Genomic DNA, 18,008 nt, shown 5'->3' with positions numbered 1-18,008 from the left:
TTATGTGTTCATTAGAAAATTACAAACAATTGCTTTATGCTATTTAATACCTGTGTTGGAATTGAGTTGGAGCCATGCTTGTTGTTGCCAATCACTCTGGGCTTTCTCCAGGTCGTGATGCTGCTGAAGAACGTCCAGAAGCCATTCAGAATTTAAAATGGATCCTTGCAATCCGTTTGTCAGGATCTCATAGCGATTAGTGATATCGTCGATGGTCCTCTGAACGTCTTGACTTTCCTTAGGCTGGCCAACTGCCGAGCTAGGCAAGTCTTCAACCAGAGACCTGGCGCGTTCTTTAAGCGCTTCCACCTGTCTTTTGTGGGTCAAAACATCCTGCAGGAACGTTTTTTGCTTGAGAAGATGAGAGCGAATCTCTGGAAGTGAAGCAGCTTGGAGTCCTGACTGGTCATTGGCGATGCATTTTTCCATGGTGTCCAGCCACACACTAATCTGAACAATTCCGTCTTGATAAGTAGACAGACGTTGAAGCTGTTGTTCCTGGCTCTTGTGCTGTTCACTTAGTCGTCGTTCCAACTCCTCCCAACGTATCCGCAAAAGCTTAAGATCCTGACGAATCTTCTCTCGACCAGCGGATGCAGTTTCGGGGAAAAGGCGCTCACCGGCCGAAGTCAGCGAGCCAAGGCGATGTGAAGCTTGCTCCTTTTCGGCCATCAAATTCTGGACACCGATGATAGTAGTGCCGCCGGTTTCCGATTGATCCTTGAATTTCAACAAGGACTCCAAGATGTCCTCCAGTGAAGTGATCCAAGCGACTGTTTCGAAGAATTTCTCTTCGTAAAGACGATGATCGTCAACGATTCCCTGCCACTTGGAGACAACTTCTTTGCTCTGGACGTGCAACTGTTGATATTTGCAACTGATTTGGCTGATCAATGGGCGAAGTCTCTCGACACCACTCGACTGAAACAAGGCTGTGGCTTGATCTACAAAGGCGTCAACTTCAGGCTCGTAGCCAGTGATGGTGTCACGGGCCACTTGGAAAATGGCTAGGTTAGCCTCTTTGTCAGGCAAAGTCACCTGTAGGGCCTGTTCACCAAAAGCAGTTTCTTGTTTACGCAACCACTGGTTGCAGGATTCCAGGCCTTCTTCAAATGATTGCCATCGTTGAAGGATTGATTCTTGGGTGCGTTTGGTTTCTTGCAGATTGGTCGATACAGTTTCCAGTTCTTCCTGCAAACTGGCCACGGTCTTGGCCAACAGTTCGCAACCGCGGGGCGAAGTGGATGCCACTACGGTCGAACATAGACACTGAATCTCTTCCAACTTGGAACGACCTTGCTCTTGTCTTCCTTGCAAATCTTCAAGTGCTTTGATTTTCTTCTTGGTTTCCGATTTTTCGCCGACCGTTTCCGACAAGCCTTGCACCTCATCACGGAAACAGGTGATCCAATCCTGGAACGATTTTACCAATGAACTGAGTTGCGTGTGGTCTTTGACGCAGGTTTCCAAACGATTCATCAACTCGTCTGATTTGCTGACGATGTTAACAAACAGTTGTCGAATAGATGTGATGTAAACGCTGAGGGACTTGTCTTGAGTCTGATCGATCAGCTGTTGAGCTTTGCTGCAAACTGAATCAACCAGCGCTTGGTGGGCAATAATCTCCTATAAAAGTGTCAGAGGTTGTCAGAGGACAATTTAAAAAAATTATTTACTAGAAATGAAATTGGTTTTTAAAAGTCGTACCTGATGGACGATTTTGTGGGACTGAAGCTGTGCGCGTTTTTCTTGGAGAGTTGATTTGAGGTCAGAATGCTGAAGCATGGATTGCTCAACCTCTTTGAGCCAACGAGTCAATTGCTCCTGGCTGGCAGAAAATTCAGAAAACTGTAGGAGACATTGGTCCAGGTCGGTAGCCGTCGTGGCCAGGTCATCACATACGGCCTCCCATTTCTCTCGCACCACTTTCAATTGAACACGAAGCATCTCCCGGCCGTCAGGTCCTGTGTGCACGTACAATTTTTCACCCATGTCGACCAGGGCATCAGCACTCTTGTCCAATTCCAGACGTTCATCTTGCAGTCGTTCAAGATTTGCTCTTCTTTCTTGTAGGATCTTGTAATCTCCAACAATCTCGCGGCACGACTCCAAGCGTTCGGCCAGATCTTCCATTTTCTTCGTGAAATCCGCGTAGTTGCAGTTGAAATCCTGGTGCTCTTTGACGTATTGCTGATAACGCGTAATCATCTCGCGGACAGTTCCAATAAGTGTCTGGTATCGGGCCATCATTTGAGGCACTTGCACTTGGAGAGAAGAGTCGCCTTCGATCTGCTGGCTCAGTTGCAAAATGGCAGTAAATTCCGGTTCCTTTTCGGCAATTTCTGACTGGGCTCCGATGAGTTTCTCTAAATGCGCTTCTTTAGCAGCCACGGTCGCTTTGAGGGCTTGATCTTGGACGCGGCCTTCCATCTGGCGGAGCCATTGAGCTAGATTTTGTGCCGTCTCTTCGAAAGCACTCCAGCGGGAGCACACGGATACTAGACGTTCATTGCGCTCCTGGCACTCGGTTAAAAATGCTTCCCAGTTGGCTTGTTGAATTTCAAATTCAACTTTGGGATCGAGTTGACCCATGGCAGATCCAGCCGATTGCAAACATTGTTGCAAACAGGATTCACAGCGTTCCAAAAGTTTCTGACCTTCTTCACGCTGCTGCAGAAGCTCCGAAATGACCCTCAATTTAGTCTCGGCGGATGCTTTGTCTGTTACGCCTTCTTCTGTAAGTGTAAGGTCAGCCGACAATCCAGTTAACCAATCGCGGAATGTCTCGATGCTGTAGACGTAAGCGTCGTAATCGGCCGCCTGTTTCTCAAGCACAGCAACGCGCTCTTGGCTTTCGGCGACAAGTCGCTGGTAGGAGGCCGCAATGTCGTCAACGGTGGCAGCCGCGTCCGGATTGGAAATTTCCTGGAGACGTTCACGAAGTCGACTGATCAGACTCTGATGTGACAAAACATCTTGCGCTAAAATTCTGAACGTTTGCAATTGTTCTTTAACATCCTGGACATTCGGTTGACTGGATTCTTCTTCCTCTTCTTCAATGTCCGGTTCGTTCAGACGTTTTCTCGTCTCTTCGATCCAGCGCCTAATTTGACGACAGCTGTCATCGAACGACGAGAGCTGCAAGATAATACCTTCCACTTTCTTGTAGAGACTGTTCACTTGATCCAGATGCGATTCCCAGCGATCACGAAGGTTACGCAAAGCTGCCCGGATGGCTGACTTGTCGTCTGCCGTGATGTTGGGCACCAGAGTGTCACCGGTATGCACTGCCTGATTGAGTAGTGACTGCCCTTCATCTTTCTGTTCCATAAACTGCTTTAGCGCTTGCAATTTAGACTGGTAAGCTAAACTGGGTTTAGATCCTGGAACGGCCGTGACGTCCTTTTCGTGGATGCGCAGCTGCTCATCGGAGGATTGCAGCCAAGCTTCCATTTGTTGCAGTGCCGTTTGGTATTCTTGATATGCGGATTGAAGAGTCTTCTGCTTGGTCAGACAGGATTGGACAAATTTGAGAGCAGTTGCAAATCGCATGGCTAGGTGATTGCTAAAATGGGATACATGTGACTCGGGCATCATGGCCATAACCTGGTCTGCAATGAGTTTGACTTCATCGATATCAGGTCGATGACTTTCAATGTCGGTGTATAAATCGCTGATTGCTTTAATCTTGTCGGGTAATTGTTCCAGTCCGGTCTGGCTGACTGTTTCATTGCGAATTAGCGATTCCACATCTCGCAGCCATGCCGACGCATTCTCCGACATGAGTTCAAAACGACGCAATAAGTCATTATTGTGATCGATCGATTGCCGCTTATCGTTGCAATCCTCTTGCAAAATGCGAAGCTTCTTCTCCACATCCTTGACTGATGACTCGATTTCAGCCTTTTGGCTCTCCGATATCGAAGCGAAAGCAGCTGCGACATTTCGGACTTCGGTAAACTTGTCGTTGGCATCAACCAGACCAACTTCGATGGCTTGTAGGGCGTCCAATTTTGCTTCGATGCCGAAACGATCGGAACTAGGCTCCGATGAGCACCATTCAAGCTTGTCACGACAACTGGCAATGGTTCGCTGGACAATAACCATACGCTCCGTGAAGCGCTTCTGAAGCATGCCATGTAATCCTTCACTTAACTTCTTTATTTGAGCTCCCAGTCCATCTGTTTGTTTCTGTACGGCTCGCAATTCCTTGGCTAGAGGTAAGGCCTCGCCGGCCGACCCACCAAGGGACTCCAATTTGGAACATCGTTTCTTCAATTTCTTGAGCGATTCTTGAAGATTGGGATATCTTGTAGCAATCTGTTGACAGACGAGGAACTGCTGGGCCAGTTGCTCATCAGAGCCCATCAAATCCTCGCAGCTTTTTAGCTCGGATTTCATTTCTCCGATTTGAGCCGTCAAAGCCTTAAGATCACGGTACAAGTCTTCCTCTTCTTGTTTCGTCTTCGTGATGGACGTTTCCAGTTGGTCGCAGAGTGTCTGTGTCTGTACAAAAAAAGAATCAATCATTAGTAAATTGAGAAAAACAATTAAACAGACTTAAAACTTGCTTGATTAATTTCTTTGTCGACCAGATCCTGGAGACTGTTGATGGAAGTTGGACAGTAGCCTTGGCATAACTCTGACAACTGTTCTATTTTGACACGAATGCTGTCGCGGGTGCTCTGATAGGTTGGTAGCTCCTGCTTCACTTTCTTCAGTTTCAATTCCATTAAATCCAAGTCGGTCGGTTGTGAAAGAGCCTCGTCCAAAGCCTCCCTGGAATCGCTGGTCCAGTTGAGAATTTCCTCCTTTAGATTAGCTATTTGCCGTAGCACGACTTGTTGCATATCAAGCGTTTGAATTCGACCAGCAAGAGCAGACTGAACTTCGGTCCATTCTTGTTGCATGTCGGCCACTTCCTCGCGCAGCAGGCGTGAGTCGAAGCCTGGAAGGTGATCCAGCCTATCGTGCAAATATCCGCTCTTAATAACGAACGAATCCAAGGGTGCCCGGTTCTTTCTCAGCTGCTCAACAGATTTGCGGCATTGGTCACTCAATTGGACGGCTTCGTTCAAGTCGTCGGGTTGTCGATCTTGATTGTCGATGCGCACTTTCCCGGCATTACTGATGACGGTGTAAAGAGGTCCTCGAGCATCGGAACACTCCTTCCATAATCCGAGAATGTCGTTGCATTGGGTCTGTTGTTCCAGTAGTTTGCGCTGAATGACATCAAACTCGCTGTCCACGGAACTAAGTTTGCTTTGAACCGAACCGAGAGTAGCTGAACTCAATTGCGTCAGGTATTTTCCGGCTTTATGGAGCGCTTCTTTATTGGTTTCGAGCTGTTTCGTCTGGTCCAAAAGTGAGCTGATGGCCGGTAGGAAACGTTCAACTCCCTTCTGATTGTTCTCGGATGCCGACAGTCCGTCGGCATTGGACTTAATGGCCTGCAGCTGTTTTAATAATCCGTCTCTTTCCTTTTCGAATTGACTCCATTTCTCATCCAGCTGGCGGATTTGGTTGGTGCGGTCTGTCACCAGGTCACGGACTCGACCGATTTGTTTTTCCACTTGACCGACGAAACTGGCGACGGTACAAGGTTTTGGAGATAGCCCTTGTTTGATGACCGTTCCGCTGGAACTAGTCAGTTGGTCGAGGTCAGCGCATTGGCTGAGTTGGGCCTCACATTGCGTCTGCACTTCATCGGCTTCAGTCAACAAATGGGCAAGTTCTTGGGCTCCAGGTTTCTGCCCCTCAAGCTGTTGTAAAACATGACTCAGTTGGTCGTTGGCGGCCTGTGACCAGCCGGCCAAAGCGTTCCAGCGCTTCAGACATTCGTTCTTTCCAGTGAGTTTTGACACCAAACCCTACAAAAGAATTGAAATAATAATTTAACAAATGATTCACTTGAAAGGGAAAAAATGCCATTGAAAGCACCTTTGTGGTTTCGTCCAGCTCTTTAGATTTATTATCTAATAAGCGACTTTCTTCGGCGGTGCAAGTGGCCTGAAGTTGTCCGATTTCGCTCTGCAATGCGTTCACTCGAGGTTGCTGATTTTCCAAATGTTGTAAAAGTCGATGAGCCATTTCCAACGGAGCATCCAAGCGGCCAGCATCGACTTCACCCAGCTGTTTCAAGCCCTCTTCCGTCTCGCGGAAGGCTTGAACAAGTTCTGTCTCTCGGCCGAGTAAGTCTTGCCTAAACATTTCATTTCAGATTGTTATCGGTTCGAATTTCAGAAATATTGTCCAAAATTTACCTTTGTACAATAGCGTCTGAAACGGAGTTGATTTGATGGCGGGCGGCATCGGATAACTGGGAGACCCGACTTTTCAAGTCCATCACCTGGCAACGTAAATTAGCTGCTCCCTCTGGTGACAGTTGGGGCACAATCGTGTCACATTCTTGGGTCAGAACGATCAAATCCGACTGCTTTTCTGATGCGCCTTTCATGACACTCTTCAGATAAAAGTAGAAATTGAATTAATAAATTATAAGAGCCCGAATGGACTGTAATTAATACCTTTAAATCTCCGAGTTGATTTTCCAAACTGCCCAGATTGGACGAAAGCTGATGGAGTGAATCGAGTTGACCTTCAACAGCATCCAGCCATTCCACGATCGAATCCATTTTACCAATGACTTTAATCCAGGTCTCTTGCAAGTGTTCCAAACGATCAAGCTGTTGGAGAACCGTGTCGTGAACGCCGTTCCAGCGACTGTGCAAAGCGTCCACTTCGTCACGAGTGCTGGACTGGTTGAACATTTGTTGGCAGTGGGACGACATTTGTTGCAATTTGGTCAGCTGTCGTTTGCATTCGTCTTCAAAAAGGTGAGCGGCGTTCAGCAGCGATTCCATTTCCGAAACGCTGCTGGGCCGGGTGATGATTACGGCCGTCCTCTTCTCGGCATCGTCCAGCCAGGGTTTCACTTCGTTGGCCTGCACGTCGTATTCCCGCCAGTGTTCCATGTCTTGAAACACGCTCTGACTCTGTTCCTGGACAGCCACTTTCATTTGCGAAATGGTGTTGCGTAAGCCGGCCACATCGACCCCTAATAGACGCTGGGAAGTCAATGGAGTTTCCGAAGGATTTGCAGATGCTTGCATAGTCAGTAATTCGGAAACTTCTTGCTGGATCATTAAAAGTAGTTCCAACTTTTCGGTGATGGAAGATTGAAGCTCTTCCGTCCTCTTGACACGTTCCTGCGGCGACAGATTCAACGAGAGCAGCTGCTGGAGAAGCTTTTGTGCCATTTGAAGCCAGTTGACGATGGATTCCACCTGGCCCATTAGCGTCTTCAATCGCGAGCTGAATTCATCCAGCAAGGCGATTTTGTCCAGACTGAGTGAACGGATGGATTCAGTCCGCCTCTCAATCTCACGTAATTCATCTTCTAGCGCACGGCGCTGCTCGACAGTGACACAGTTGCTCAAATCGTCCAAGATGTGGCGCATCTTCTTCAGCATTTCTTCGGTGGCTTGGCGCATCTCAACTCCCGCCTCGAGACGGGCTTTCAGCTCGCTGCCGATCTTGAGCGGATCGAAATTCGAATAACTCTGTTTCAATTCCTCTTCCGCCTTGTGCAGCAATTGATTGATGTCGGCCTTTTGTTCCTGATAGTCCCGCCACAAGCGCCCAGATCCTGAAAACATTTTAAAATATCAACAATTGAACAACAAAAATGAGAATTAAGAAATGGTCATCATACCTTTGAGTTTCTTCAATTTTTCGTTCGCCATGTCGAAAGTATAGTTCCAGACTGTTTCCAGTTGCAGGACTTGTTCGGCCAGGAATTCCGGTGCTCCTGCGTGATGTTGTAAATCTTTGCCTCGTTGCAGTAGACTGACGATGGCCACTCGCTGTCCGTCGAGTTGTTTGACCACGGCCTCTTGTTTCTGAATGTCGTCATCCAGCGATAACAAATCGCTGCTTTCTTGATCCGCTGGACTGGACGGCTGGACGGCTTGCAAAGAAAGGCAAGCCTTTTGAACGTCTTGACGGCAGGTGTAGCACTTGGCGAGGAGGTCGCTTTTGCCTTGCGTCGCTTCGATGACCAGCACCAAATTCTTGTAGCAGGCAATCAGTTCTTCCAACTGATGCTGGGCAGTGTTGCCTTCTTCTTCCGACTTGTAGCTCAGCATGGAATCAAGTCGCTGAACTAGCCACTTCATGCTTTCACGCCGGGCGTCTACATCACTGCAGGTCGACTGGAACTCCTCGCGGAGACGGTTGAAATTATCCAGCGACTTTGCATCGACCGACATGCTGGCCACACTTTTGTCCACATTGTCCATCCATTTGACCATGTCCTGGAAATTAGTTTCGTATTCGCTCCACTTTTGTGGGATGGCCTGTAGCTGGCCGAGGAGCCAATCGGCCCGCTGCATCAGCGTGTTCCACTGATTGCGGACGTTCTCAAAGGCCTGCTGGATTTCCAGGTCGGGAATGCACGCCGCCGTGTGTTCCAGTCGCTCCACTAAGACGCGGGCTTGACCAACGACCGGTCCAGCTGACGTTCCGAACCAGGCAAGATGTTCTTGCAATAACTGCGCCGTGTTGGTGCCGTTGAGGGCCAGCGCCTGCTGTTCGGCCACCAATTGGTTGTCGATATCGCGGGCCAATTGCGCAAAAGCGTCTTGGTCCAGCAAGAATTCCAGTTTCATGCGATGGACAGGAGCCAAGCCGATGAGACGTCGCCAGTTCTCGATCGTCGTTTCGGCAGCATCCGATACGGTCATCTTCCGCATCGAGTCGGCCGGAAGCCATTGCAGCAACTGTGCGGATGAAGTTTGGAGGTTGTTGACCAGACGTTCGTCGATCGAATTGAAGAAAGCGGCGTGCAATTCCAGCGATTGTTGGGCGTTGGCGTTCTTCTCAGCCATGAGAAGCGATTCCGCACGATGGATCCATTGCGTCGCCAATCGCAAAGATTCCTGGTAATATCTCCAGGCTTGAATGCCGTCCATTAGACGGACTTCCCATTGATGGGAATCGTTCGTGACTTCTTCAATCCCGGCCGTCAAATATTCCAGTTTCTGACGGGTGGCCATCAAGTCCTCATCGTCGCTACTGGGACCTTGAGAGGGCAGAGCCGGGCTGGATCTGATCATGGTTTCAAACACTTTCCACTTGTCGTCCAGCAACAATTTGTAGTTGACAAGTCGGGAGAAGAATGCCTGATGTTTCTCCAGGCCCTGGGCAGTGGCTTCTAGATCCGTGTCCAGGTTGTTCAACGATTCCAGGGCTTTTTGGGCCTCAGTCAGCCAGTTTTCAATCTCAACGATCCCGACTTCCAGGGATTCTTTCTGGGTGCGCAGTTGATGGTATTGTTGAATCCGCACGGCAATCAGGGCTCTAATGCGGACCAGGGTCTCCTTCTGTCGTTTCAGTGAACTGCTGGTGACCTGCAGCTCTTCCGTGTTGAGCTCCGACACCAGCGATTGAAAGTGGCGACTGATGACCTTTAGCACCTGCTCCATTTCATCGGTGGTGGAGTAGAGATGTTGCAATTCGTCGCCGTAGCGCTTCATCGCGTCCAAATTGCCGACTGGAACCGAAGACAAAAGTTCATTGGCTCGGACGATCCACTTCTCCAATTTCTCCGATCCCAGGCGATACTCTTTGCGGTGGCGATGGATCTCTCCGGCGTGGAGGTAGTGCCGGACGCGATCGAACAGCAGTTCCCAGCGCTTCGTGATTTCGTCGATGCGCATTTTGATGGATCTGGAAATGCCGGGCTCGCAAGTGGTGACCAAAAAGGCCGCCGTCTCTCCCAGCTGCTCGTACTTCTCCTTCCACGTCCCGATATCCTGGAAGAATTCCATTTTCTCTTCTTCGGAGTCTGTGCCGTGCTGCATGGGTTCGGCAACGTCGAGCCACTGCTCGAATGTGGGACACTGAACGTTCCATCGCTTCCAGTAGGTCAAGACTTCTTCGAGGATTCCCTGGGCGCAGCGGAGACCGGTGGAAAGGGCTCGCCACCTTTCGCCCGAGCTGTAAATGAATTGGTCAATCTCGTTGAGTTCACGGAGTTCCATGGCGCGCGAGTCGCGCTTGTACTCTTCGGCGACCTGCTGCATTTCGGCAAAGGCTTTCTCGAACTCGTGGAAGAGTTTATTGCGCGAGACAAAGGCACGGTACTGCTCCAGCATGAGGATGATGGTCTCTTCGGTGCCGTAGCGGACGGACCACGATTTGAGCTTGGTTTCGGTCAAATCCAAAAAGGCCAAAATGCAGCATTTATGTTCCAGGAAGCGAAGGCGGCACGCCCGATGGCCGGCGCGCTCCGGTAAGGCTTGCAGACGGGCGGCAATGTCCTGGATCTGTCCAGCAGACACGCCAGCCGGCAGGGCATCACTAACGGCGGTTTCAAAGGCCGCCTTAATGGCCGGCAATTCGGCGAAAAAATGTTTATGCTCATCTAATTTGACTTTCAAAGCGTTGGCCGCCTCGTCGTCAAAGTTGGGCGGCACGTCCTCGGAGCAGAGGAGATGCTCGGCGTTGTTGAGCCACTCGCCGACCTGGCCCAGCACGCCCGGTAAGCTCGTGTCCAGCGTCCATTGCCAGTGGCGCAGCTGCGTCTCTAATTTCTGCCATGAAAGTTCGACTTGCTGCCACGACTCGTAAGTCACACCGGGCACGCCGCGTCCAGGTTGGTGAACCACCGCCCGCAAGTGCTCCAGCACGCGATGCTGGGCTTCAAATTCCGTTTTGAGCTGCTCGTAATCCTTGTACTCGAGACCGTAGCCCTTGCCGCCTTGTAGTTGTTCCAGCAACGAGTTTTTGCTGTTGAGCCAAGCCACGAAATCGCGGTACTGTTGCTGTTCCAGCGAAGGAGCCCCGCCGCCGGATTCGCCCGGCTTTTTACCTTTGCTCGGCTCCGGATATTTGTGAAGGAACTGGGCCACGTAGGTCATGATGGATTTGTCGTCGGGTTTGTTGACGTCCACGTCTTCAGAGTCCAGGAGACGGGCGACGCCCAAATTCTGTTCGGCCGCCTGGAAGGCCGCTTCCAGTCGCACTCGATTAGGTGCATTGCGGTACGCTTCCGCATCGATGGCGCCCGGCTGAATGCAATTGACGATGGCGATAAAGGCCGTCCCGTCTCGCCAACTTGTTCCAAAATCGTTCACCACCACACCGGTGGTTCTGGGCGAAAAGAAACGTGAAAGAAAACAGGAAAGTGTTATTACCCGATTTTCCAGTAGGTTTAACACGAGCCATATCATGAATATGGATATTATACAGCCGCTATTAAATGATGAATGGATCCTTACTGTTTGGTGGCGTTTTGGGCCCATTGGAGGAGTGCTTTTCGGGCTCCTGTCCTATCACGTGCGGGCTGTCGGGCTTCCGCCTGAACAGGGGATGACCTCTTCTCTGTTTGATATTGTGGTTGCAGCTGGGCTGGGCTGGCCCTCGCGGCGCTGCTCTCTAGACTGCTACAACTGCTGGGACGGACGCCCAGCTCCAATATTTTTGTGTTTTCTTCAATCTATAATCGATGATAAAGCCAAAGTTAGATATGAAATACATACACACAAACACAAACAATCCGAAAATGGAGAAATCACGAAAAACCAGGAAAATCATAAATAATTCAACTTGTAAAGTGCCAAGTGAATAATGCAAGTGACCTGATGATACCGGCTGCATCCAGAGTGAAGCTTGTAAAAACAAGAATATTATATAGGCATTGTGTGAGTGGAATTTCAAATTCGGGGGGTTAGTACCCATAATGACGGTTATTAAAAGAGAGAGAGAGAGAGAAAAACTTACTTGGAAGTAAAGAATGATTGTCCATATTAAACCAAGGACGACCGAGGGCTTTCCCTCGATGATATCTGACGGGTTGATATTCACCAACTTAATCTGTTTAAACGAAGCGTGGCAAAAGAGAAGAAACAAAAGAGACCGATGAGATGATGAACGATGATGATTTCAAACGCCACATCCTTTCATCCGATTCGCTTTGTTATTTATTTTTCTTTACCTGTTTGGAGCGTAGAAAATTCATGGCCGTATCGGCGTTGCTAAGAAAGTGAGCCTTCTTCATGTTTTTGCCCTTCTCCACTGGCTGACTCGATCATAACCGAAAACAGACAAAGAGAAAACAGAAAAGAGAGAAAAAAGAAAAGAAAAACGGATGAATCACGATGAGTTCATCCTCTCTTCCAATAAAAGACAGGTGTGGTGACCAGCACACGGCCCACACAAAACACTTTGATTGCATTGCAAGTCCAAACAGGGCCGAAGAAGAAAAACGCTCGTGTCTATTTGTCGGGATTTTTTCCATTTGTTTTTAAAATAAATTTCAACAAAAAAATAAAAGAGAAGCGCAAGCGGCACGTGTACATTCGTATCGAGCGCTGACGTCAACTCCCGGCAAACAGACAGCGGACGTAGGGGCAGAAAAAAGCCCAAAATACGAAATGGAAATAGCTGCTGCAGGCACAGCAGCAGCAGTCTCAGCAGCAGCCGAGAGACATTTCTTTTTGGTTGTTGTGGGAAAACATTTTATTTATTTTTTATTTTATTTTTAAAAGGAAAGAAATAAATAAAAATGAAATCAACCCACACTGCCGAACAGAGTCCAACGACTTACGTCATTTCGGACCGAAATAAAAACCAAATTGTCTGAAAATTCCCAATGCGCTCCATAAATCAAAAAGGGCAAGATGCTGATTATTATACGGTAACATCCCGGAAATCAGAACGAATTAGCTATGCCGCATATGTTTCAGGCTCTAATCAGATCTGATGGGTGTGTGTATGCTATACACCAGTAGGTTTCTAGTGTGTGTGTGCAAAAGAAACGCTGTTAAAAATAGACAAGCCGGCTAGTCGTCGGCGGTGGGACTATTTTTGAAAAAATAAAAGACTGCTTGATCCGAATGACGTCACAGGGCTCACGCTAACACATTTTTTCAACAACAACCAAACAAGAGAGAACCCACATCTATCAAACAGTAGAAAAACAAAAAACAGATTCGCAATTTCAAAAGTCCTCGAGTCAACTCTCATTCAAAAATAAAAATAAAATAAAAATAAAACAGAACGAGCAGCGGAGCGAAGGGATTACGAAACGAAATCGGACAGAATCACGTGTCGTCGTGCGAAAATGTCCCAGTATTTTTCGTTAATTCAAGCGCCGCCGCCACCGCCGTCTTAATTGAATCGAAGACGGAAAAGACCAGGTGTGGTGTCTGTCCCGTATTCTCTTTCTTGGCGGCGAGTTCAATCGACGTCCCACATTTCCGCCCAGCAGCTCTTGTTTATTTATATTATACACAGACTACAGGCTCATAAATCCGTTTGTTTTACCTATTTTCGCTCGAGCTTATTGCAAATGAAACAAAACAAAAATGTTGTTTACCAGTTTGGTGTTGGCCAGGACTTCCAGCAGTGCAATGAGTCTGACGCCGTCCTTCAAATCTTCGATCAAGTCGTCCACTCGAAGCGGTGGAACTCGCTAAGAAAAATAAATAAAAAGAAAAGTCTTTTAAAACATCGCACAAATAATAGCGCCACAAAAATGAATGGAAACACGGGGCATCATTTTATACTACGGGCAACTGAATGATTTAGCCGTTATTTAAACAGCGGGCGGGAATATAGATGCGAGCGATTTCCACATTTAAACATCAAAAGAAAAAAAATTGTAAAAATAAAAATTTGTGGGTTTTCATTATTTTTACTATCGGTCGCATTTCAAATAGCAGCGCTCTTTTTCTGGCGAATGACATTTACAATTTCAAGTTTACCGTTAGACGTTAAAAAAAAGAAAAAGGCAACGAGTAAAAAAAAGCCCAACAAGTATGTTGCCCCTTTTGCATTACACAAAAGGCTACATTCAAATAGTTGGGCATGGCGCCAGAATTTGAAATTTAAATTCGAGCCTGTAAGGTTTTCAACAATAATACGATAGATTGTGGCAATGATTTACAGCCCTGGCAAAGACAAAAGGAGGAATAAAACATTCTCTCTCGTTTCTTACAAAAAAAAAAAAAAAAAAAAAAATATTCAACGAAAAACAATCACCATAAACAAAGTGAAGAAAAGCGAAAACGACGACTCTGGGCACTATCATTTCTAAGAAACCATTTTGACCATACAAACAATCAAGGTAGTAGTTGCTTACCTTCGAGAGGTACGAGTTGATCCAGTTGACGAAGGTCTTCTTTTGCACCCGTTCTTGCTCATCTGCGTTTTTCAACATGAAACCAAACAAGTCGCTTTTAGTGATTAGCATATTCCCAACAACTTTGCCACTTGACCAAAAAGAGAGTCAACTTTGTGGCTCATTATTTACTCTTAGTCAGGAAAAAGAGAAAGTGCTTATTCAAATGGAAATTTGAAAAAAAAAAAAAAGTTGCTTCTTTCTTCTTCTTCTTCATCATATGGCCGGCCATTTTTAAGCAAATGACTCGAGTGGTGTGAGGCGTGACACGGCCGTCTTGTAAGGAGGAGGGCAAATAACGCAAGACTCGGCCACCAAATACATTCACGTCATTCTCTCCCTCGGTCTACAGTCCTGAATCAAATCACAGCTCACCATCTATTACTTGACTACCATAAGCAGCCAGCCAGCCAAAGAGATTCGGGATGATGAGACTCACGGGATTACATGTTTAGATAATAGGAGACAGCCTTGAGGGCCTTCTCTCCCTCCCGAGTGTACATACACAAAGATGGGACACAACACGGACGCTTTTCTTTCTCGCCCACACAATTTTTCTTCTTCGTCTTCTTGTGTATCCATCAAGAGAGCAGGTACAGGTTGGTGGTCACGGCGGGACACCTTGAAACGAGACGCTATGCATAAAAAAAGGAAAAAAGAAAAATCTTCGCAATCGTCTTCTTCCAGCAGCCCGGGGGGCATCACCGGGTTTCGTGTAGAAGAAAAAAAAGAAAATTGTTGTTTTTCCCGAAAGACCTTGCCGCAAGTATCTTTCGTTATCTTTGTGCGTTTGGGTTAGCAGCAGCAGAGGCTATTCCGAATGGCTGACATCATCAAGCTGGCGGTCCAACCCACTTTTTAATATTATTTTAGACTCTTGTTCGGCTCTAGGTCAAACGCAATCGGGCACGAAAAAAAAAGTTAGACGTGTGTGTGTGTGTCCCGTCAATGCATATCGAATCGGCTATTCGAAAATGTTAATCTCGGCCGATTGAATGGATCAAAGTCGGGAATTTTCACTTTTTTTCACGCGCTCTTATCGCCAAATATAGAGAGACGCTGGATGCGATAGAGAGAGGAGACGGTGGATGACGAGAGTTATCAAGAATGTTGACGACTTGATTACACACACACGATGGAATGATCGTCACGCCGGCTGCACGGCGGACGTTTTTGAGTGAAAAATCAGGGACCAACCAATAATAAAAAAATATTTAAAAAAAAGGGAAATTTTTCACAAAAATAATTTTCTTTTATAGAAAGAAAAGAAAAAGAAATTTTGGGAGGAGAATGGAAGGCCAGTGATTGATTAGCAGATCAGCTATTTTTCATGATTCCCGGCTGCCTTCAACATCCTGCAGCGATAATAATTCACGCAATTTCATATTGAATAGAAAAGGGGCCGCCGTTAAAAGCCGAAAAATGTGCAGCCACTTTGGTCGTTTGGGTGGGAGGCCCTGAATGTTGTGTACGAACAGATTCAAGTCGATATACTCTGAAGATTATAGAGCCTTAAAAAGGGATGTGCAGCACGTCTAGCTGATGGCCGTATTAACAACGTGTCCAACCTCCAAAATCCTCCTGCCTCCTGCCCTGTCGCAATTCTCCTCTCCGTCAAGGCGAAACGAATAAAAAAAAAGTGAAAGAAATTGGCAGCCATTCCAAGAAGTTGGCCCTTACCTCTTATACGACCCATTTAGTATTTTTTGGAAAAAAAAAATACTTAAAGATGAATGCGATTAGAATAGCTCAATATACATATACATCCTGGATAAACAAGACAAGTAATTAAAAAAAAAATAAAATAAGAGAAAAGTCTTGTTTGTAATGTCGTCCCACCCACAGCAGCTGATATTCAATTTAGTTTGGTGAATGAACATGTCCCTTTCGGCTGTTGACACTGGATCGTATGTTATACGATCAGATTTCTTTTTTCTTCTTGTATGTACTACGTATTTAAAAAAGAAAAAAGCCATTGCTCATTTAATCAAACATGTCCGCACACAAAAATGACGTTTCCCTATTTGTTTTCCCATAAAAGGGGAGAATGATCATATAAAAATAGAAACGTCTGGATAAGAGTTCCAAACCATTTCTCTCTCTCTCTCTCTCTACCGGCTTAAAATTTATGCGCGAATAATAATTTAACCTTGTTTTTCTTTTCTTATCTTTTTAGCCCTGGCCAAACGAGTTTTGTGCGCGCACGGAGAAACGACGGACATACCTTTGATTTGAGTTATGTGAAAATCGTAATGGGTTTTGATTCCACCGACACGGAAACCCTCCATCCGCGAGGCCGTTTGCGACAGGGAGGCTGTGCGGTACTCGGAATACCAAGGCGGAAGTTGCGAACTCTTCCGCGAACTTGACGGCGAATTCTGTTGTTCGCCGCTCTCGTTATTATTAGTGGCGGTGGTGGTGGTAGCCGAGGCTCGACGCAACGTGATGACTTCGCCAAACGGACTAGTGTCCGGCTGGCCTGGTTCCCTACGCGACTGCTGCTGCTGCTTCCGCCATGGAGCGACTTGATCGGCCGATTCGGCGCTCGTCAAGCGTCTGGTTCGCCATTCTTGGTATTTTGTGAACGCCGACGTCGGCGTCGTCGGAGAAGCGAACGGAGGAGTCGATGATTCCGGAGTGGCCGCCGTCGTTGTTGCGGGTTCGGAACGACGGGCTAAACGCCAGGGGGGTTGCGAAACGTCGCGGGGCGGTGGAGTGGGTGGCGTCTTGATGGCCGGATCGGAAGAACGTCCCCCACTGGAGGCGGCGGTCCGCTCCGTCCAGCTGCTGATGTAAACTTCAGTTGCGAATTGCTGATTGACCACCTGATGTGTGGCGGAATGGAAAGAAGAGGAGGAGGCCATGGCCACCGATTCGACCCGGACCGGCGACACGACCCGGCGAAGCGAAACGGCCGGACGTCGTTGGCGTTCCTCTTCGTCTTCCCGTCGCGACAGCCGCTGCCGGCGTAAAATGATTTCCCGTTCCAGCTGGTCGATTTCCGATTGATCAAAGACGGAATCCTCTAATTTTCCCGATCCGGAATCCTCCATGGAGATATCCAAGCTGCTGTCGGTGCGATCAAACGACTTGCTGGGCGATCGCTTCCGGTTGCGATCCTGGGCGCCCGATTCGAAAAAATTGACCCTCGACGACAGACCCGTTCTGGTCCTGGATCGGGACCGGGCCCGACGAGCCTCTTGTTTCTTCTTCATCTCCTCATCTCCTCCTGCTACTCCGCCGGATTGACCACCGGGGCTGTTGCTTTCCATCATTGAAGCAATGAATTGGCGCCCGGATTAGGAATGATTGAAAGCACTCGATGGAAATCACGAAATGAAATCAATTTGGGAAATGGGACGGAAATATTTAAAAATAAAAGTAACGGAATGTCTAAGAAATCACAGGTGAGAGAAAATTTTTCGGCGGAGGGGAAACCAACAAGTCGGCCAGACACACGGCCGTTGACTAGTTTCACGCTCCCGAACTGCACAGGTAAAGTATGGAGAGTCAACAGCAGAGAGAGAGAGAGAGGTACGTGTACGAGCTGTTTGTTGTCTACCTGTGTGGGTGGGGAGAGAGAGAGTCAAAAGAGGAGGAGCCTATCGGATCACAGGTGGATGGCGGTGGTGGTATCAGCCACCCCGACAAAATAGTGGGACACGTGCGTTTGTTGCACGCACAGTCTGGCAACGCCGCGAGAGCGAGATGAGTCTCCCTATCACGGCCAGCACTACCAGACACAACGGGAAAAATAAGAAAACACGAAGGTTCACGAGGAGGGGAATAGCCCTAAGCTACGGCGGCGGCACCTCCCTGCGAG

General features: G+C 47.7%; 1 protein-coding gene across 9 annotated transcripts in view; it reads right to left on the bottom strand.

Annotated features, from left to right (window-relative positions):
* Positions 1–18,008, bottom strand: part of LOC124310802 (nesprin-1-like) — an 81,086-nt gene that overhangs the window by 49,664 nt on the left and 13,414 nt on the right. For 4 of the 9 annotated variants that reach the window (XM_046774780.1, XM_046774784.1, XM_046774783.1 and 1 more), the window contains exons 1-13: positions 16,410–17,894; positions 14,147–14,208; positions 13,382–13,477; positions 11,999–12,082; positions 11,785–11,877; positions 11,283–11,500; positions 7,715–11,154; positions 6,528–7,648; positions 6,264–6,463; positions 5,941–6,202; positions 4,572–5,870; positions 1,708–4,506; positions 51–1,626 (exon numbers count right to left, since the gene is read on the bottom strand). In XM_046774780.1, the coding sequence (XP_046630736.1) occupies positions 51–1,626; positions 1,708–4,506; positions 4,572–5,870; positions 5,941–6,202; positions 6,264–6,463; positions 6,528–7,648; positions 7,715–11,154; positions 11,283–11,500; positions 11,785–11,877; positions 11,999–12,082; positions 13,382–13,477; positions 14,147–14,208; positions 16,410–17,460 (12,301 nt within the window). In that variant the 5' untranslated portion in view covers positions 17,461–17,894. Of the gene's footprint in view, positions 1–50; positions 1,627–1,707; positions 4,507–4,571; positions 5,871–5,940; positions 6,203–6,263; positions 6,464–6,527; positions 7,649–7,714; positions 11,155–11,282; positions 11,501–11,784; positions 11,878–11,998; positions 12,083–13,381; positions 13,478–14,146; positions 14,209–16,409; positions 17,938–18,008 lie in introns of those variants that run through there. The other 5 variants (XM_046774789.1, XM_046774788.1, XM_046774786.1 and 2 more) reach the window with 5 other exon arrangements.

The sequence above is a fragment of the Daphnia pulicaria genome, chromosome 8 (assembly GCF_021234035.1).
Source record: "Daphnia pulicaria isolate SC F1-1A chromosome 8, SC_F0-13Bv2, whole genome shotgun sequence".
In the NCBI taxonomy this organism is placed as follows: Eukaryota; Metazoa; Arthropoda; class Branchiopoda; order Diplostraca; family Daphniidae; genus Daphnia; species Daphnia pulicaria.
This window is presented reverse-complemented; position numbering and strand designations above follow the sequence as displayed.